General features: G+C 38.6%; 1 protein-coding gene across 3 annotated transcripts in view; it reads left to right on the top strand.

Annotated features, from left to right (window-relative positions):
- LOC150081753 (2-oxoglutarate dehydrogenase complex component E1-like) overlaps positions 1-22,878 on the top strand; it is a 1,213,922-nt gene that overhangs the window by 840,557 nt on the left and 350,487 nt on the right. For all 3 annotated transcript variants that reach the window (XM_090378853.1, XM_090378854.1, XM_090378852.1), the window contains exon 16: positions 10,325-10,503. In XM_090378853.1, coding sequence (XP_090234979.1) covers positions 10,325-10,503 — 179 coding nt within the window. The remainder of the gene's footprint in view (positions 1-10,324; positions 10,504-22,878) is intronic.

The raw sequence follows: 22,878 nt of genomic DNA on the forward strand, positions 1-22,878 counted from the left end.
CATAACATCCAAATTATTCATAAGGATAGAATTGTGGGTGGCTTTGCTCGTGGAGGAGTTGCTCTTTTCATGGACAACCAATGCCTATTTTAGCCATTACGCATTGGTTAATTTCAGTTATTTCTTTACGAATGTTGGTTAGATTACATGAAATAACGCCATTTTGCTAGAAAACACTTAGTTTTTAATTTGAGTTATTTCTATTACAACCAGCATAGAGGCTGTTGCAATTCACTTTACAGTGGGGTTTTTATTGAATGTTTGCTCCATTGATTTGCTACCTAGGACTAACATAACCTAGAATGTCCTTGATGATCTTATTTTGCACTTACCTTCCTCTTACTTACTTCTTGGGGATTTTCATGTACATAACACCCTGTGGGGTAGTGCCGATATCAAAGGAACAGACAAATCAAAGAGCACATGCTCACTGACAATAACTTCTCCCTTCTAAATGTGGGAATAAATACCTTTTTCCACATGCCTACCCATACGTTTTCTCCCATTGATCTTTCTATCTGCTCCTCTTCTCTTACTTGGGAGGTGGAGGAAAACCCTTATGGAAGTGATCACTTCCCGTGATAACCTACTTACATAGTGGGAGACCATCTTTTCCTTTTAGATTACCAGAGTGGAAGATTGATCAGGCTGACTGGAATGCCTTTCAAGGTCTGGCACATTTTGACATCGCTATAGTCAGTCAGGAGCGTATCAGTGATGCATTCACATATATCACAGAAATTATCATCCATGCAGCTGCAATTGCAATTCCAAAAACTTCCACCATTTCCCAAACCAACGTGGAATTCCGAATGCACAACTCTACCACAGCCAATCTCATAGCTTTTAAATATGTACATGCTAAAGCACGATATATCTGACATCAGAGAAAATCCTGGATCCGTTTTACTTCATCCATTTACCAGGCAACCAGTTCTAAGGTGGTCTGGAAAAAAAAAACTGCAGACAATTATTATTATTATTATATTAGCCATATGGTGCAAGGAAGCCTGAGGCTTTTGCTGCACCATCCAAAAAAAATTTCATTTCTAAGTTACCCTGAGAGAGACAAAGAGAAAAGTGGAATGAAATCACCAAGAAAGAGAAGAATGACTATTACAGACTGCTGCAATAGCAATGCTCTTGGGGAAACATTTGCTAACATGTCATCCACATCATTCCAGATAAGTATATGACTCCACCTTTTCAATTACTGCTCCTTCAATCATTATATCCCTTTCTATGGCATACTTTGCCTTGGTCATCACGCATCACAGCGGCAGCCCCATTTCATTTATTTATACACCATTTTATACACAGTCAAGATTTTCATTTATATACATGATTTATATACACTGACATTCTCATAATAATTATAGGATTTCATGTGACATGTATGCATGCGTGTATGTATTCTTTTTTGGGTGGCCCCTAGACGTAAGTCCAACTCCACCTTGAGAATTCTGTGTTGCAACAGAATTTTCAAGGTGGAGGCCATTTCATTAAGAAATAAGCACCACCTGGACAGTCGCTTCTCAGCACCTGTCCCTAGGCATGTGAGCCTGGGCCTTGCTCTACTGTCTAGTGCAGCGGTTCCCAAACTTTTTTGACTCGCGAACCCCTTTCAAAGTTATATTTTTTATTGCGAACCACTAAGCCTATATTCTCTGAAATCATATATTTCTGAATTTTTATTATAAAATATTTCCAATACTATGTTTTTATAGTGACATTGTGTAATAATAAAAATTATTATTAAGTATTAAAAAGAAGAAAAAATCTTTATTGTATAATAAGGATACAATACATGCCTGCCTGATATGATCCTGCTCAGGTAGCTAACAAACTAAATGAATATTTTGTATCGACATTCACACATGAGGAGTTATTGAGCGAGGGGAATGCCAGAGGTGTTTAGCATTAGTAGAGGCATTTGATGCAAGAAAGCAAGCTTATGCGGCATCAGCCAAAAAAAAAAAAAAAAAAGACAACTTCCACTTCACCCCTCTGTTCGTTCAAAATACCTGTTCAGCTGAGCCTTAAACTTATTTAGGCTATCAACCTCCACCACAAGGGATGAGAGTCTGTTCCACCAACCAACCACCCGCTGGCTAAAGGCAAATTTCCGCACGTCTATCCTACATCTGTCTTTCCTCAATTTGAATTTATGCCCTCTCAGGTGATTTTTCTGAGCTAGAGGAAGAATCCGATCAGCATTGAGCATGCTTAAACCATTCAAGGCTTTATACACCTCTATCAGATCACCTCGCTGGTGCCTAGTCTCCAGACACTGTAATTTGCAAAACTTAAGCCTTTCTTCATAAGAGCACCCCTTTGTTCCATTCACTAATCTTGTTGCCCTTCTCTGTACTCGTTCCAGCAGCTCTACATCCTTCTTGAAATGAGGCCTCCAGACCTTTATACAGTACTCTAGGTGTGGCCTGACCATTGCCTTATACAATGGAATAATCACCTCCTTATCCCTGCTGGAAAAATTCCTGTATATCATTGACAATACTCCATGAGCTACTCTTGCAGCCCGTCTGCACAGCTCAGAGAACTTCATATCTGCCTGCACAACTACCCCCAAGTCCCTTTCATTCTCTACCGCCGTCAGTGTAGTACCACAGAATTGATACGTTGCTCTGGGGTTGCTGTTTCCCCATGTGTAGTACTTTACATTTGTCAATGTTAAACTTCATTTGCCACCTCTCAGCCCATCTGCTCAACCTTTCCAGATCCTGTTGCAGCAGCATAGTGTCAGTAGTGTCCTTGACAACCCTGCCAACCTTTGTATCATCTGCAAACTTGGACATTAAGCTCGATATACCATCATCAATATCATTTATAAATACAGAAAACAATAATGGACCCAACACTGAGCCCTGAGGGACTCCACTAATAACATTAGTCCATGATGAGCAGTGTCCATTGATTACCACTCTCTGTCTTCTCTCCCTCAACCACTCCTTTATCCATAGCAGCAATTTGCCTCCAATGTCACACTGCTCCAATTTGTGTAGCAGTCTTCCATGTGCAACAGTATCAAAAGCCTTTCTAAGATCCAAGTATATAATATCAAAGTTATTCCCTGCATCCAGTTCTTTTTGTGACTGCATCATAGTATCCAATCAAGTTGGTCAGGCAAGACTTCCCCTTAACAAAACCATGCTGTGTCTGAGCTGTAACTGAAGTCTTGTCTAAATGATCCTGCAGTGCTTCTTTAACCAGTGCCTCCATTAATTTTCCTGGAACAGAAGTTAAGCTCACAGGTCTATAATTACTTGTGTCAGAATTTGATCCTCCTTTGTGAATTGGGGTCACATTTGCACATTTCCAGTCTATGGGTACCTCCCCTGAGGAAGCTCTCATAATTATGGCTAAGGGTTTGCTTACTTCCTTTGCTGCCTCCTTTAATATAACTGGATAGATCCCATCCACCCCCCCCCCTCTGGGCGCCTCCGTAGCCAGGTGGGAAGGAGCAGCAGTGCGTAGCACATGCTTCTTGATTAGACCGGGGTTCGAGCCCGTCACCACCAAATACGGAGTATGCGGAAAGGTCAAGGAATGACCACCGCATATCCCGGAGCAATATGGCCTTAATTGCTAATGCTCCTAAAAACCAAATAACAAACAAACCATCCACCCCGGGTGCCTTTCTTGTGTTTATCTTCAACAGTTTCTCCTCCACTTTACTCCCAGTTATTTCAAGATTCTGTAGCTTACTGCTAGAGTTGAATACACCTCTGGCATTCCCCTTGCTGAATAACTGCTCATGTGTGAATGTCGATGCAAAATATTCATTTAGTTTGTTAGCTACCTGAGCAGGATCATCAACAGTTGACCCATCAATATCAAGTGGACCAATCTGACTCATCCCCTTCCTTCTAGAGTTTACATAAGTAAAGAACTCTTTGCTGTTTTTCTTTGCATCCCTTGCCAAAGATTTCACGTAATCTGCCTTCGCCTGCCTAACCTCCTTTGTAACTTGGTTGCATATCAACTTGTATCTATCATAGGCTTCTGTGTCATGTGTTAATTTGTAAGTATCCCATGCATTCAACTCTGGCAGTAAGCTAGAGAATCTTGTAATAACTGAGGGTAAAGTGGATGAGAAATTGTTGAAGATAAACACAAGAAAGGCACCTGGGGTGGATGGGATCTATCCAGTTATATTAAACGAGGCAGCAAAGGAAGTAAGCAAACCCTTAGCCATAATTATGAGAGCTTCCTTGGACTGGAGATGTGCAAATGTGACCCCAATTCACAAAGGAGGACAAAGGCTAACACAAGTAATTATAGACCTGCGAGTTTAACTTCTGTTCCCGGAAAATTAATGGAAGTACTGGTTAAAGAAGCACTGCAGGATCATCTTGACAAGACTTCAGTTATAGCTCGGACACAGCATGGTTTTGTTAAGGGGAAGTCTTGCCTGACCAATTTGATTGGATACTATGATGCAGTCACAAAAGAACTGGATGCAGGAATAACTTTGATATTATATACTTGGATCTTAGAAAGGCTTTTGATACTGTTGCACATGGAAGACTGCTGCACAAATTGGAGCAGTGTGCCATTGGAGGCAAATTGCTGCTATGGATAAAGGGGTGGTTGAGGGGAAGAAGACAGAGAGTGGTAATCAATGGACACTGCTCATCGTGGACTAATGTTATTAGTGGAATCCCTCAGGGTTCAGTATTTGGTCCATTATTGTTTTTTGTATTTATAAATGATATTGATGATGGTATATCAAGCTTAATGTCCAAGTTTTCAGACTCTACGAAGGTTGGCAGGGTTGTCAAGGACACTACTGACACTATGCTGCTGCAACAGGAACTGGAAAGGTTGAGCAGATGGGCTGAGAGGTGGCAAATGAAGTTTAACGTTGACAAATGTAAAGTACTACATATGGGAAACAGCAACCCCAGAGCACCGTATCAACTCTGTGGTACTACACTGACAGTGGTAGAGAATGAAAGGGACCTGGGGGTGGTGGTGCAGGCAGATATGAAGTTCTCTGAGCAGTGCAGACGGGCTGCAAGAGTATCTCATGGTGTATTGTCAATGATATATAGGAATTTTTCTAGCAGGGATAAGGAGGTGATTATTCCCTTGTATAAGGCAATGGTCAGGCCACACCTAGAGTACTGTATACAGGCCTGGAGGCCTCATTTCAAGAAGGATGTAGAGTGCTGGAATGATTACAGAGAAGGGCAACAAGATTAGTGAATGGAACAAAGGGGTGCTCTTACGAAGAAAGGCTTAAGTTTTGCAAATTACAGTGTCTGGAGACTAGGCACCGGCGAGGTGATCTGATAGAGGTGTATAAAGCCTTGAATGGTTTGAGCATGCTCAATGCTGATGGGATTCTTCTTCTTGCTCAGAATAATCACCTGAGAGGGCATAAATTCAAATTGAGGAAAGACAGATATAGGATAGATGTGCGGAAATTTGCCTTTAGCCAGCGGGTGGTTGGTTGGTGGAACAGACTTCCATCCCTTGTCGTGGTAGTTGATAGCCTAAATAAGTTTAAGGCTCAGCTGGACAGGTATTTCGAACGAAATTTTTTTATTTATTTTATTTATAAATAAATAAATTTTTTTTTTATTTATTTTTATTTTTTTTTGGCTGATGCTGCATAAGCTTGCTTTCTTGCATCAAATGCCTCTACTAATGCTAATGCTAATCTTACTACGCTGAATTTCTAGTCCTTAAATGCAAAACTGAAAACAGCCCTTAAATTTACATCAAAGGGTTCCACCCATATAATGGGCCTTTTATCATCCACAAGTTAAAAAGGGTATTTGCCCTTACAAAAGCTAATTAAAATGATTAAACACCTTTCACCAAAATCCACGACCACCTGCTGTTCCTGTACAATAGAATCTTCCTTGAAGAGCAGGTGGTGCTCTTCAAAGAACATTCCATTGTAATTCTTGGAACTTATATTTAACAAAAAAGCTGACATTACTCCATCATATCCGTCAGTTATGCATGAGAGTGCTGAAACTCCTTGATGCTCTCTCTTTTTTAGCTATTGGGGTGCAGAGTGGTGCATGTTACTTCATTTGTATTGTGCACTTGTTCGGTCAAAATTACATTAGAGGTGTCAAGTGTATGTGTCCGCCTGGAATTAGCATTAGCATAAGTAAAGGCATATGATGCAAGAAAGCAAGCTTCTGCAGCATCAGCCAGAAAAAAAAAGAAAAAAAAAACACTTTCACTTCACCCCTCCGTTCGTTCGAAATACCTGTCCATCTAAGCCTTATATTTATTTAGGCTATCGACTTCCACAACAGGGGATGGAAGTCTGTTCCACCAACCAACTACCTGCTGGCTAAAGGCAAATTTCCGCACAACTATCCTACATCTTTCTTTCCTTAATTCGAATTTATTCCCTCTTAGGTGATTATTCTGAGCAAGAGGCAGAATCCCATCAACATTGAGCATGCTCAAACCATTCAAGGCTTTATACACCTCTCTTAGATCACCTCACCGGTGCCTAGTCTCCAGAAACTGTAATTTGCAAAACTTAAGCCTTTCTTCGTAAGAAAGGCTTTAAATCCTTTGTTCCTTTCACTAACCTTGTTGTCCTTCTCTGTACTCGTTCCAGCAGCTCTACATCCTTCTTGAAATGAATCCTCCAGACCTGTATACAGTACTCAAGGTGTGGCCTGACCATTGCCTTATACAAGGGAATAATCACCTCCTTATCCCTGCTAGAAAAATTCCTGTATATCATTGATAAGACACCATGAGCTACACTTGCAGACCATCTGCACTGCTCAGAGAACTTCATATCTGCCTGCACAATTACCCCCAGGTCTTTTTCATTCTCTACCACTGTCAGTGTGGTACCACAGAGTTGATACGTTGCTCTGGGGTTGCTGTTTCCCATATGTAGTACAGTAATACCCCGAAGTTACGCGATAGGTGGGTCCGACGAAAATCGCTTAAGTCGAATTCGCGTAAGTCGGGGTACAACTTTGCATATAAATACATATAAATTTTGTTTAATTGAGACCAAGGACTAACAAAAACACTAGTTTAGAAGAAAAATATTTAATAAAATTGCAGTTATTTATACATATTAATACAAATTATGTATTTAAAAAATAAATGAGTTACGTAAAAAAGTTATTTCGATGTTGATGGCTTCATAAAATCTAACAAATTCGTCTGACGACACAGCGCCTTCTTTTTTTCACGCAGAATTTCTTCATAGCAAGTTAATTTTTTTATTCCTTGCTTTGTAGCTATAACGCGTTCTTCGTTGGAGTCTATGTTTTCTAAAATTTTTAAGCCCTTTTCAATTGAGCTGAGACCTTCTGTCAAGCTTGCAATTGTCATGTGCTTTTCTGGTGGAACTGGGTCTGAAGTGTCGGATAGTTCAGTGACGTTTTGCTCACGCATCTCTATGAGCTCATTCATTGTCAGCTCCTGACTATGTGAATCCAACAGCATGTTGACATCATCACCATTGACTTCCAAATCTAATTGCCTGGCAAGATTAACAACTTCATTTTTTTGAAAAAAAATGAACAAAGTTTCTTCCAGAGACCATTCAATGTTTTTTTTTTGTGAATTTCATCCCAAGATTCTTCAATGATTTTTACGGCATCTAAAACATTGAATTGTTTCCAAAAGTCTTTAACAGATATCTCACTATTTTGTCTCATAGCTTCATTTAGACGTGCAAACGAACGCCTCGTGTAGTAGGCCTTGAATGTTTTGATGACTACCTGGTCCATCGGTTGAAGCAAGCTGGTTGTGTTTGGAGGCTAAAACACAACTTTCACTCGTGGGTCGAAATTAATTAGGGTGACCAGGTGCATTGTCAATAAGAAGCATTACTTTAAATGGAATCTGTTTAGACTTGCAATAACGTTCGACTTCGGGTATGAAGTGGTGACTAAACCAGTCCTCAAAAACGGAAGCTGTCACCCAAGCTTTATGATTTGACTTCCAAATCACTCGTATGCTAATTTTAGATATATAGCAAATGACAAAATCAAGAACCGCGTAACTCCGAGTTCGTGTAAGTCGGGGTAGCGTAAGTCGGGGTATTACTGTACTTTACATTGTCAATGTTAAACTTTATTTGCCACCTCTCAGCCCATCTGCTCAACCTTTCCAGATCCTGTTGCAGCAGCATAGCGTCAGCAGTGTCCTTAACAACCCTGCCAACTTTTGTATCGTCTGCAAACTTAGACATTAAGCTTGATATACCATCATCAATATTATTTATAAATACAGAAAACAATAATGGACCCAACACTGAACCCTGAGGGACTCCACTAATAACATTAGTCCATGATGAGCAGTGTCCATTGATTACCACTCTCTGTATTCTCCCCTTCAACCACCCCTTTATCCATAGCAGCAATTTGCCTCCAGTGCCACACTTCTCCAATTTGTGTAGCAGTCTTCCATGTGCAACAGTATTAAAAGCCTTTCTAAGATCCAAGTATATAATATCAAAGTTATTCCCTGCATCCATTCTTTTGTGACTGCATCATAGTATCCAATCAAATTGGTCAGGCAGGACTTCCCCTTAACAAAACCATGCTGTGTCCGAGCTATAACTGAAGTCTTGTGTAGATGATCCTGCAGTGCTTCTTTAACCAGTGCCTCCATTAATTTTCCTGGATCAGAAGTTAAACTCACAGGTCTATAATTACTTGTCAGCCTTTGATCCTCCTTTGTGAATTGGGGTCACATTTGCACATCTCCAGTCTATGGGTACATCCCCTGAGTCCAAGGAAGCTCTCATAATTGTGGCTAAGGGTTTGCTTACTTCCTTTGCTGCCTCCTTTAATATAACTGGATAGAATAACATCCTTTTGGCTTGATCCCATCATCACTAGGCTGTGCACATTGCTACTAGTGCATTTAGAACATCTGTCCAAAGTCTGAATGTTGAAGTAAATGAACCATCCATGTCGCTTGGATGAAAACAGTTATCTCTACAGTATGCTTTTAACCTGAACTCAAGCTGAACTTCGAGCCACAATGGGAATATCTTTATAATACGTCAGACTGTCAACTATCCATTAGGTATATGTTTCCAAATGCTACTCAGAGAGCTCAACCTCACAGTAGACAAGGTTGTGCTATCACTAAAGCAACCTCTTCCACCCTGGAATGCTCAAATGCCAGTATGCAACTTCTTTAAGAGCTGGATGAAGTTGTCAGATAACAAACGACATTGTCAGATAACAAACTATCAGATTAAGCTTGAATTCAAACCATAGCAGTCTGGTCTGTGCAGGGTTCTTAATAAGGGAATTTTTTTGCTCAGCTCTGCATAGGGCATAGTCATCTGACACATTCTTCTCTACTGAAGGCCAATAACTCCCTGTGTGTGAGTAGTGTGACACTGTTTTATCCGTTAACCACATTTTAACTGAGTGTATCAATTTTAGAAATGCACGTTTTAATGCTTCTAACTGTCTGACTGAACCTTGTACACTTATATAATATAGACAACTTGTTTTACTGCTATACTGATTGTTTTTATTTATGTAGATATAGAGCCTTTCGACTAGGTAGCCTTTTTAAAGGTTACAAAAATCTCAACCTGTTCAAATTTTAATTGTGACATGGCACATTGTAACCATAGTGGTTTTTTTTTTTTTTTTGTGCCATAAAAAAAACAAAAAACCAAAGCTTGCCAAACTGCATGTCTAACGAAGACTACATAATTGTATTTCTACGAATCTTGCAGGGCTAGCCAGCTGTCTTTGCAAGGTATCAGCCTTTTGTATAAGATGCACCTTGATTTTGTGACAATTTTTTTAAAAATAAGAAGTGGTTCTTATACACTACAAAATACAGTATATCCATACACATTTCACTTTTATTTACTTTTTTTATTATTATTTAATATAGTGGAACAGATTGAGGTCCCACTCATATGTATTGCCCTCAGACTCATCACTAACTAACTCATTACTAATCACCTTTATTGGGCAAAGTATTTGTATGTTTTTTTTTATAATCTGACACAAATGCCACATTCATAACTGACATACTTAGAAGGGTTTCTGAGTATGTCAGTTATGAATTTTGTTTGGATAGCATAGCTAATGCATATGCCAAATGATTGTGAATATTTGTGGTTTAAATAATCTGGAAAAGTCAATTTCACCAAAATTTTTGATGGAACATGCATTCTTATATGGATGTAATTGCTGATTTTGAAACCTTTTGTTTGGTCAACTGGGGCTCTTACAGTAATTCTCTTTATTTAGCTTTGTCATTTTATATAAAAGAATTATGAATGAATTTTATTACAGAAACTTAATCCATTACTGTGTTTTAGGCTTTGAATTGGGATTCTCAATGACCAACCCTAATGCGCTTGTGTTGTGGGAAGCGCAATTTGGTGACTTCATGAATACAGCACAGTGCATTATAGACCAGTTTATCAGCAGTGGACAAGCCAAGTGGGTAAGACAGAGTGGACTTGTTATGCTCCTGCCTCATGGTATGGAAGGAATGGTAAGTAATGCATTAAGTGTGTATGTGGTATACAACTGAATTTCAAGGATATCTGTAGTGTTGTGGGTATTGCAATGTCCCCAGATTTATGTTGGAGACCTTTTTTTTTTTTTTTTTTTTTATCCTATCCTGTTGGGCGTTATTGTAATAAATAGCAATAATCCCACAATTTTATATTTGACATTTTGAAGTGCAAGGACCTTTTAATAAAGGATGCCTTTATGTGATTCGTTGTAATAATTTTTTTTCTGTCTTTTTTCCAAAATAAAAAAAAAAGAAAAAACTATGTGTAACCACTAAATTCTGAATATTCTATATATTCTTTATAAATACTTTATATTCTATATAAATTCTATATAAATCTGATTATATAATCAGACATTTATAAATAAGTAAGTATCCAAACAATGGGAATGCATAGAAAGAAATATGAAAATAAATATGGCCTTAATTTGCCTTAGATGCCGAATGCTTAGTTGATAATTTATATGATACTTATAATTAGGCTGGCCATATGTCCCATTTTCAACAGGACAGTCCCGTTTTTTTGCTCTGCGCGAGCCATCCTGTTGTTTTAGTAAAAATATCATTTTTGCCCTGTTTTTAAAAAAAAACTTGAAGAAACGCTTAAATATTGGCACACCATAACTTGTAATCGTGATTATATTGTAGGATGGCATCTATTGCGGGCAGTACTCATTTGTGTACCACAGGTAGAGGCGTGTCGATCGAATGCCGAGCATTTCATCTGCTGGTGGTTACCACTATGACTGAAATAGACCGAGAATTTTTGTCATGGCCTTTAACATCAGTACAACAGCATGCTGCATGTCTGTAGTCGATCAGTAGTCTGTAGTCGGCATATGTTCTGTGTGCTTGTCAGTTATCGCATGCACCCACTTGAAAGTTTTTATTTTATAATTTTAAAAGTTTTAAGCCTCAAAATTTAAAATGTCAAAAAAGAGAAATTGTGTATTTAGTGAAGACCTTCTAAAAGAATTTAAATTTATTAAACTGGACAATTGGTATAGTGATAAAACAAAAGTGGTTTGTCAACAATATTTTCATTTTTCTGTTGCTTATGGAGGTAGGAGTGACATTAACCAATACCTACGTAGCCAGAAACATAAGGATGCTGAGAAAACTTTGAATTCGGTTGAAAGCATCAACTTGTTCATCATAAAACGTGATGATGGAGAAAGTGATAAAATTGTGGCATGTGAAGAGTTTTCATACAAATGACTGCTTGTAAAAATTGATAAAAAAGATTTATCAACCAGAATTTTCTTCTGCACGTACAAAATCAGAAGCAGTAATTGTTTTATCACCATATATGCTGGATAAAGTAATAATGGATTTGAATGAAACCAAAAACTTAAGTTTTAGACGTGTCAAACAAAAAAGAATCAAACGTTTCCAATTCTTGTGAGGTCCTTTTTGCCAAACTGTGGTGTTAAAGTTAAAATTATAGATTTTTACTTCTTTACCTGGTGAAACATCCAAACTACAAAGTATTATATTGAAGAAAATAAATGATAAATTCTCCTTACAAAACAAATTCATTACTCTGTGTGCCAATAATACCAACACAAATTTTGGAAGTTGTAAAAGAGTTGGTAAAAATAATGTATCGAGAAAAATTGAAAATGAGTTTCAGCGATAGATTACTGGTTGTGGTGCACATATTATTCACAATTGTCTCCAGTGTGCTGTCGACTGTCTACCAATCAATACTGATTATTTTGCAGTTAAAATATACAAATACACAGTCAGAGTCGAAGAACTTAAAAACTTTTGTGAATTTGCAGGAGATAATTATGCAAAATAATTGGAACATTGAAATACAACATTTTTGTCCATAGGCCCATCAATTGACAGAATTTTAAGCAAGTTTGATGGACTTCGTTCATATTTTCTTTCTCAAGAGTCCTGTTATGTTGAAAAAATTATTTGAAGATCCCTGTTTGAAATTATGGTTGTTATTCACAAGAGATCAAGTTTCAACATTCCAAACATATATTAGTTTTATTGAAAAAGATAATATTTCAGCTATAGAAGTAGTTATGAATATTGAAAATCTTACAAACATATTAGAAGCCAGAAAAAAAAAAAAAAAAAAAACGTTTTATAACAACAGATGTTAAAAATATACTAAATATGTTAATAGACGGAGGTGAAATTAGTGAGGTCAAGTTTTTTGATGTAGTTAAGAACTTTTATTATGAAATGAGCTTAGAATATGTAAACAAGTAGAAATGCAGCTTGGGAAATACTGATAAATTTAAATGGGTATTACTGAGAAAGGGGCGCCTCCGTAGCCAGGTGGGCAGGAGCAGCAGTGCGTAGCACAAGTTTCTTGATTAGACCAGGGTTCGAACCCTTGACCACCAAATATGGAGGATGCGGAAAGGTCAGGGAATGACGACTGCATATCCCCGGAGCAATATGGCCTTAGTTGCTAATGCTTCTAAAAACCAAATATATCAAACAACAACTGAGAAAGGTATCTGAGTGGAAAGAAATATGGGACAGATTCAACGAGGAGCTTATTGCATGAACAAGAGGAGACGAAACTCGCATATTTGATCAGTGGGCATTTATAAAAGCAATAGTTGTCAGTTAGTTGGATACATGGAATAAAGAAATCATTTCTGTATCTGATAGATGGATTCAAATATTTTCTAAAATGCGTGAAAAATGTCTAAATTTCCAGGATTTTAGTAATGTTGTGGAATTTGTTCTTTTCTTACCTGGAAGTACAGCTTCCATGGAGAGAATATTTTCCATAATGAATAGCACGTGGTCGAAGGAGAAATCCAGATTAAGTGTTGAAACCTTGAAAGCCATATTAATTATAAAGCAAAATTATAATATGGATATGGAGTGTGATAAGTTTTACTACAAGATCTTAAAAGACCAAAATTTGTTACGCAAAATATGTTCATCTGAAAAATATTCTTGGAGTGAACTTGATATGCAATCCCCCTCCACATCAACCTAAATACATTTTGTTGAATATTTTTTCTGCTCTATCCGAACAACATTTCTTCTCCCCGTCCCGTTTTTGTCTCAAGGAATTATGGTCAGCTTACTTATAACATAATATGGTTTAATTGTCACATGCTATTCTTCAGATATGCTGATCATTTAGTTGCATTATTTAAAATTTTGTAGTCTGAGAGTGAAATAAAGAAAAAAAATATATGGATGTGGGAGAACAAAAACTGTAGCCATGTTAATGGAATTGAACAGAGAGGGAAAGAAAGAGATAGTGATGGCTTTACAAAATATGCTAATTTTAATTGCTACAAATAGCAGTAATCAAAGTGATTCCAAGCAGTCATATTTAGTGATTCAAAGCCAATCATAAAATTGAGAGCTGCTTCCTCTCAGCCAACATTCGAAGTCGATACTATAGTGTGGCGCCTCCGTAGCCAGGTGGGAAGGAGCAGCAGTGCATAGCACACGGTTCTTGATTAGATCGGGGTTCGAGCCCGTCACCACCAAATACAGAGGATGCGGAAAGGTCAGGAAATGACCACTGCATATCCCGGAGCAATATGGCCTTAGTTGCTAATGCTCCTAAAAAACCAAATAACAAACAAACAAACGATACTATAGTGGCTTATATTGAACTTTTTCTGACCAACCAGAAAGAATGTGACATTTCTTTAGAAAACGGTGTGCTACTTATTAATGGTAATGCCCTTGTTGTAGTATAGGCTACGCTTAAAAACTGGGTATCAAGGATATCAGAATGTCTTATAATGGGACATTTTAACTTTCCAGAAATTGAATGGAATTTGTGGGCTGGTCACTTGCACACCAGCAAGAATTTTGTGGTTTTAATGGATGATTGTTTTCTACAGCAGCATAAAGTGGAAACAGTGCTCTTGATCTGATTATCAGCAGTGATTATTCGTGCATTAAGAATCTGCAGATAAAAGAACCACTAGGTGGCAGTGATCACACTGTGTTGATGTGGGATTTAGATTTACTTAAAGATGTAACTACCATCAGGGGTATAGGGAGGGGTTTCTGCTTTCATAAATTTACTACAATGATCTAAGACGGTTTTTAAATTCAGTGTAGTGGAACCAATTGATGATGCTACCATCAACCAATTCTAAATCATCATCATCATCAGCCATTTTCAATCCACTGCAGGATGAAGGCCTCTCCAGCAACTTTCCAGTTCTTTCTGTTTTCAGCACTGGCCATCCATTTACTACCCACAAACTCATGAATTTCATCTATCTATCTCCGCCTTTGTCTTCCAGGTTTTCTTCTAGCTCCTCTTGGGTACCATTCTGTTATTTTCTTAGTCCATCTGTCATCATGTCTTCGAGCTAGGTGTCCTGCCCAAGACCATTTTAGTTCTTTAGCTTTAATAAGAATATCCTTTACTTGAGTTTGCTGCCTAATCCATGTGTTTCTCTTCTTATCTAACAGTCTGATTCCCAATTTAATTCGTTCCATTCTTCACTGTGTAGTTCTCAGCTTCTCTTCCATTCTTTTGGTGAGTGCCCAAGTTTCACTTCCATAAGTCATGGTGAGGAGTATACATTGGTTCATTATTTTACGTTTCAGACAAACTGGGATATTGCTCTTCAGTATGTGACTATATTTCCTGAATGCTATCCATCCAAAATTTATTCTTCTTTTGACTTCCAGCCATTTATCATTATTACAGCTAATAACTTGTCCCAGATAAGTAGACATGACATGTAGACATGTATGGTATCTTATGTAGGACGGCACCTGAACGTCAATTCATCTCCGCCTTCGTACACTGTGATGATTACAGAAAGCACTGTAAAAGCCAGAAATGTGTGTAACGTTATGTTCGTGCAGTGTGTGTGTGTGTGTGTGTTGTTGTGTTGTTTAGTTGTTTCTGGCCGTTTTGTCACCAGGCAGGCGATCACCTGGAAAGCCTGCCCAGTGTCCGTCTACACCACGGGGAGGTAGGCCACAACTACGCATGTATCGCGACCTACCTGGTTTACCAGCTCTTACTGCCCTAATATCAGAGCAAAAAAAAAAAAATATATATATATATATATATATATAGAAATAAATAAAAAATAATAAAATAAAATAAAATAATAAAAAAAAGAAAATAATAATAAGAAAAAAAAAAAATATATATATATATAGAAATAAATAAATAAATAAAAAAAATAAAATAAAATAATAAAAAAAATAAAATAATAATAAGAAAAAAAAAAATATATATATATATGTATATATATACCTATCTAAGAAAATAATAAAAATTAAATAATAAAATCCTGTCCATCGGGCAGCCCAAACCCAGCGAACCAGCAAAAGTGAAAAAAAAAAAAAAAAAGAGAAAAAAAAAAAAAAGAAAAAAAAAAGTAATAATAAAATAAAATTAAGAGAAAAAAAAAATATATATATATCCGATCCCGCACTGGCCAAAAACCAGTGCCAGCAGGGGTCTCCACTAGGAAGGCTAGGAGGTATTCCGTAGTTGAGTGTGAAGACGTCTCCGGCGATCAAAAGCATGACGAGCAAATTCTTGCAGGGACTGGAAGTTTTCTGTGTTGCTCAGGAAGTCCAGCTAATTTCCGGGGACAGTGATATTGGTGGAGAGAGGAAGGTTCTGTCGAAGATCTTGGTATTGATGGCAGTGGTATAAAATATGTTCCCAGTCTTCTGGGTCACCACAAGAACAGACAGGTGATTCAGCAAGGTTGAAAGTTGCAAGTTTCGCATTAAGGAAGCCATGACCAGAGAGTAAGTACAGAGTGTACAGACCAGGATGAAACCATTTCTGAGTGGACTCTAATGTGGCAAAGGTGACATTAGGGATGAACTTTAAAGTAACAAGACCCTTAGAGGTAGCAGACCATCTGTCTTGCCAGCTCTGCATCAAAATATTCCAACAGCGTCTTTTCTCTGCCTTGGGATCCACAGTGACATCGATGGTGATGCCAAGAAAGGTGACAGGGACAGCGTGCCTAATGTAGAAGCACAGGCCTCGATACATAAGAAAGAGATTGAGGGGCAGACAGCCGTTAAGGACCTGCAAAGCAGGAGTAGACACAGTCCTACATGCCCTGCACATTGCTAGAAGCATTTTACGTCCCAGATAAGTATATGACTCCACCTTTTCAATTACTGCTCCTTCAATCATTATTTCCCTTTCTGTGGCATACTTGTTCATCATTACTTTTGTTTTAGCCATATTCATCTTTAGTCCAAAATCCTTACTAACTGTGCATAACTGATTAAAATTTTCCTCTAATTCTTTGGGATCGTGGCTTATGACCACAATGTCATCTGCAAATTGTAAATGGTTTAGGTACTCTCCGTTCACATTGACTTCTTTCTGAGACCAGTCTAGTCTTCTGAAAGCTTCCTCAAGGGCAGCAGTAAACAGCTTCGGAGATATTGTGTCTCCTTGTCGAACTCCTTTCTCGATTTTAAATTTGCTACTGTCTTTGTCTAGTCTAATAAAGGAGATAGCACTCTCATATATTTTCTTCAAAATCATAATATGTGGGGGTATCCATTCCTTGTCTATCCAGTGCCCAAAACATTGCCTTATTCTCTATGGAGTCAAATGCCTTTTCATAATCCACAAATGCCAGGCATTTCTTCAAAATCGTAATATGTGGGGTATCTATTTTTTGTCTTTCCAGTGCCCGAAACATTGCCTTATTCTGTATGGAGTCAAGTGCCTTTTCATAATCCACAAATGCCAGGCATAATGGTGTTTTATATTCATTTGCTTTCTCCATTAGTTGTGATATTACGTGAAGGTGATCCATAGTTGAGAATCCTGTCCTAAATCCAGCTTGCTCTTTCGGTTGATTCTCATCAAGTATTCTTTCTAATCTGTTAGTAACAACCCTTGTGAACAACTTGTAGATGTGCGATAACAAGCTAAGTGGTCTATAATTTCCAATTTCTGTTTTATCTCCTTTCTTATGCAGCAAAACTATGATTGCATTATTCCACTGCTTAGGCGTCACATCTTTTCTAATGCAGTTTGTGAAGAGCCTTGCCAGTTTTTGTGTTATGTCTCTTCCTCCCAATTTTAACAACTCTATGGTAACTTCATCTTCCCCTGAGGCTTTCTGATTCTTCGTTTTCTTCAATGCATGTTCTACCTCATCAGGAAGAATATCGGGTATGTCGTATGTGTTGCTACTGTGCAATCCATCTTCCCCCACTGCTGGCATCATTCCCTCGCTCCTTGTATAATTCTCTATAGTAGTCTTCTGCTATTTGAATTATGCGGCCCCGGGTGCCAAGCGTTCCGTGGCCAAGCGATTCTAGTGCGTTTTCCAAAGCGTTTTTCTACAGAGAACATTTGAGCGAACAGTTTCTATTTTAGTTTGAAAAACCGTTTTCTTGATTTCTATTGCATAGTAGCTCTCTCGCACTACAAGAAGTAGGCAGAAGCCCAGAAAGGGAAACCACCTTTCTGTTTTTTTCTATTAGTACTAACTTACTAACTCAGCCGCTTGGTCACCTCGTGGCACTGCTCCTGCTTAGGCGTCACATCTTTTCTAATGCAGTTTGTGAAGAGCCTTGCCAGTTTTTGTGTTATGTCTCTTCCTCCCTGGGCGGTAAAGATAAACCCCCAGGGCCAAAAGGAGCTATCATGGATTCAAACAATTTTCCACCCTTAGAGCCTTCAAGCTCAAGACATGAATCCTCTCATGATATTAATCAACCAAAAAGGCTTCGAACTGAAGCACAGCGTCCAGACATCCCTAATTTTCTTGTGATACACTCTCTGTCCACGCAGCCCGTGGGCAAGTTATCACCATTTATGATTCAAAGACATCTAGAATCTATTGCAGGATCACCAAAAATGGTGAAGCGACTACAATCAGGAGATCTCCTGGTTGAAACAGCCACATCCAAACATTCTGAGTGGCTATTAAAAACAACTACATTTGGTGGATTACCAGTGTCTGTCACTCCTCACAATACCTTAAATTCATCTAAAGGAGTCATCACAGAATGGGACTTAATTACAGTGTCTGAGGAGGAATTAGTCCAAGAACTTAGCCATCAAAAGGTAATCGCTGCTAAAAGAATTATGACAAAAAAAGATGGAAATCTCATTCCAACTCGTTCCATCATTTTAACTTTTAGTACTCCTGATTTGCCTTCCTCAGTAAAAGCTGGATATTTAAATTGTCGAATTCGTCCATACATCCCAAATCCTCTTCGCTGTTTCAAATGCCAAAAATATGGCCATTCACAGCAGGCATGCAGAGGTGACGCCATCTGTCCTATTTGTGGAGCAAAAGATCATACACAGGCAGATTGTCCAGCCGCAATTCCCATTTGCCCCAACTGCAAAGGCAATCACCCTGCCTTTTCTAAATCATGTGAGATGTGGAAAACAGGTAGGACAATCCAAAAATACAAAGTAGAACATAAAGTCACATATCCTGAGGCACGCAGACAAATAATGTTGACCATGCCAAGTCCATCATATGCCTCTCGAACTCGCAGTTTTCATACAACTGCAATTCAAACAGATGTCTCAATACCGCCCAACGTCTCGCTAGCTAATTGGGTTAAAACAACCTTATCAACCACTGGAAAAGAAAATTCTAAAACAAAAACCAGCCATGCCACCAACACCCCAATTAGTATCCCAACTGATACTGTGACAGTCTCAAATGATGCAGAAAGATTGAAACCCAATAAAGACTCTAAGGAAACTGATCCACCAACCAACACTATGGAAGTGGATATACACCAAAATGATGAAGACCCTATTCTAGAACTCCATGCCAATGACACTATGGATACTGGACGTCCATTATTCCCAAAAAAAGACCGAAAAAAATGCCCTGCACATGAAAAACAGTCAGATGAATCATCTTCAGCCAAACCAAAATAATGCCTAACATCATACAGTGGAATTGTAGAGGACTAAGCAGCCATTCGGATGACATAAGAGATTTAATCTCTCAGTTTAACCCCATAGGTATATGCCTACAGGAAACATTCTTGTCACCCCAAGTTTCGCCGAAATTCTCAAATTTTATGATATATAGACGAGACAGAAGCCCAGAGTCTCCTGCCCGTGGAGGAGTAGCCATTCTTGTAAATACTAACATACCGTCCAGACCGATCCAATTAAGAACCAGCCTAGAAGCTGTGGCAGCTCGGATTGCAGTTGGTATTTCAGTTACCATTGTTTCGATTTACATTCCACCATCTCTATCACTGGCCCAATCAGAACTTGACAACCTCATCGCACAACTTCCAACTCCAATTTGTCTTTTCGGTGACTTTAATGGCCACCATCCATTGTGGGGATCAGCTACAATGGACAGAAGAGGCAAGTTGATCGAGGAATTTATATATAATAATGACCTAAATTTATTAAACTCTGGATCTCCTACCTACATCCACCTACCTACAGGATCTACTTCTCAAATTGACTTGTCAGTTTGCTCACCTTCCATCTTTCCAATCATGACATGGTCTGTATTAACTGATCCTTTTAGCAGTGACCACTTTCCGATCATTTGCTCCTTACAAACAGGAGTAACACCAAATCCTGATAAACGATCCTCTTGGAAGTTTAAAAAGGCGAACTGGGATGGCTATTCTGCTCAAATACTTCTAGACAGATCTTACGTTAAAAAAGAACCTATTGATGATGTAAATACTTACATCACCAATCAGATTCTGACTGCAGCAAATACTTACATTCCAAAATCCAAGACATATCACAATCACCGAAATCACTGGTGGAATGCAGATTGCTTCACTGCCAAACAGGAAAAAAACCGAGCTTGGAATAATTTCCGTAAGAATCCCACCACTAATAACCTCATTGCTTATAAAAGGTTTAAAGCAAAAGCAAGGCAGATTAGACGGAAAGCGAAACGAGACTCGTGGATCGCTTTTGCCTCAACAATCACAAAAGACACCGACACACGCCTCATTTGGAAAAAAATACAGGCACTAAATGGGAAATTCGCTCGTATGCCCTCTCCAATACTTCATTGGAAAGGGAAAGACCTATCTACAGCTGAAGAAGTTGCTAATGCACTTGCTGAATCATTTGCTACAATCTCTGCTTCTGCCTCCTATGGGTCCACATTTCAGAACATCAAAACTAGTGCAGAACGATATAAAATCAACTTTTTCACGAACCGTTCTTTCCCGTACAACCAACCCTTTACATTCATAGAACTTCAAGAATCGTTAAACAGATCTTCAAACAGTGCTGCAGGCCCAGATGGAGTTCATTATGTTATGCTGAAACATTTAATTCCAGAAGATTTGAGTACCATGTTAATCTTTTATAATCGGATATTCTCCGAAAATGCCTATCCTTCCTCCTGGCGTCATTCTTTCATTATTGCTTTACCAAAACCAGGAAAAGATCATTCCTGTGTTGAAAACTATAGGCCAATATCTCTTACGAGCTGCCTGGGTAAAGTTTTCGAAAGAATGGTTCACACTAGGCTTACTTACATCCTGGAGTCACAAAATCTCCTTCCAGATCATCAGTATGGCTTTCGGAAGAATAGATCAACGCTGGACGTGCTTATCAAAGCCGAATCTCATATCCGCAATGCCTTTGTCATGAAACAACATCTTGTCATGGTCAACCTAGATCTTGAAAAGGCATTTGACACTACATGGCGTCATGGAATTATTATGGACCTTTACCACTTGGGGCTTAGGGGCCATTTGCCGAAAATAATTCAAAATTTTCTGCAATTGCGTTCTTTTCAGGTCCGATATAAAAATGTACTCTCTGCATTTCACATTCAGGAAGAAGGAGTCCCGCAGGGATCGATACTTAGTCCAACACTATTTTCAATCCGAGTTAGCAGCATAACACGAGACATCCCAAAAACTGTTAAAACTTACATGTACGCAGATGACCTTACAATTTCTTGTCGATCTCAAAGTATGAACACCATCGAACGGCAGCTCCAACTTGCTATTACCAAAATACAATCGTGGACTTCACGAAATGGCTACAAACTATCAGAAAAGAAATGCACTCTCACCCACTTTTGCAAGAAACGAACTCTCCATCCCGATCCGGAATTACAAATAAACAATATTCCAATCCCGCTTGTAAGTACCATTAAATTCCTTGGAGTGTATTAGATAGCAAGCTGAATTTTCAAGCTCACATCTCTCATTTAAGAAATACATGTCTAAAGCATCTGAATATACTGCGATCAGTCTCGGCTATGTCATGGGGCGCTGATCGGTATACACTATTGCACCTTTATAGAACTTTAATCCGGTCACGGCTAGATTATTGTTGTCCGGTGTATGACTCTGCCAGGAGCACTACTTTACAACGTCTAAATATTGTCCAGCACAGTGCTCTCAGGACTGCGTTGGGCGCTTTTAAGACTTCTCCAATCCAGAGTCTCTATATCGAAGCACACGATCCTCCATTACATCTTCGTAGGAAATCATTATTGCTCCACTATGCTGCTAAGATCCAGAGTCTTCCATCTCACCCCAGTTGGGAGTATCTTTATAATACTCGGTGGGATTTGATATATGACAGCAAGCCAAATGAAAACAGACCTGCTTCACTAAGGATTAAAGAGCTTTCTCAGAGTTGGAATATCAATTTAAGCGATATTTTTCAGAACACAACTGCTCCTGTTCCACCTTGGACATACGTTTCTTCCTCCCACGATACACATTTTTTGGAATGGGGAAAGAATACTGTACCTTCCTTTAATATCAGGCAGTTGCACTTAGCTCACACTACTCTGAACTCCCATGCCTGTAAAGTCTATACTGACGGATCCAAAACAGCTACTGCGGTTGGTGCAGCTGCAGTTTTTCCTTCTCTAACGGTTACAGCTTCACTACCATTAGTCTGCAGCGTCTTCACAGCCGAATTATATGCCATCAAATTAGCACTCAGTAAAATTATTGAACTTTCCATCTCACCTGTCATAATTTACACTGACTCGCTCAGTGCTGTTTCTGCCATAAGGAAGAATTTTTCATCTTCTCATCCTACCTTGAAACACATTCATTCTCAACTATTTTCCTGCAGTGTGTCTAATCAATCAATCAGTTTTTGCTGGATCCCTGGCCATTCTGGTATTCCGGGAAATGAAAGTGCGGATCTTGCAGCTAAAAATCCTCATCCAGCTGGCCCAGAACATCTTCAGGTTCCTTACACTGATTATAAGCCTGTTATTCGCAAAGCAAGTTATGACAATTGGTCACAGATCTGGAAAAGTAACACCAACAATAAACTTTACCAGATAAAGCAAGAACCAAAGCTGTGGCTCTCAGGCTTTCGACAAAACAGACGAGAGGAAGTAGTACTGGCAAGACTCAGAATTGGACACACTCATCATACTCATCTGT

This window comes from Mastigoproctus giganteus, chromosome 8 (genome assembly GCF_048544385.1).
Source record: "Mastigoproctus giganteus isolate SK-2022 chromosome 8, ASM4854438v1, whole genome shotgun sequence".
Classification (NCBI taxonomy): domain Eukaryota; kingdom Metazoa; phylum Arthropoda; class Arachnida; order Uropygi; family Thelyphonidae; genus Mastigoproctus; species Mastigoproctus giganteus.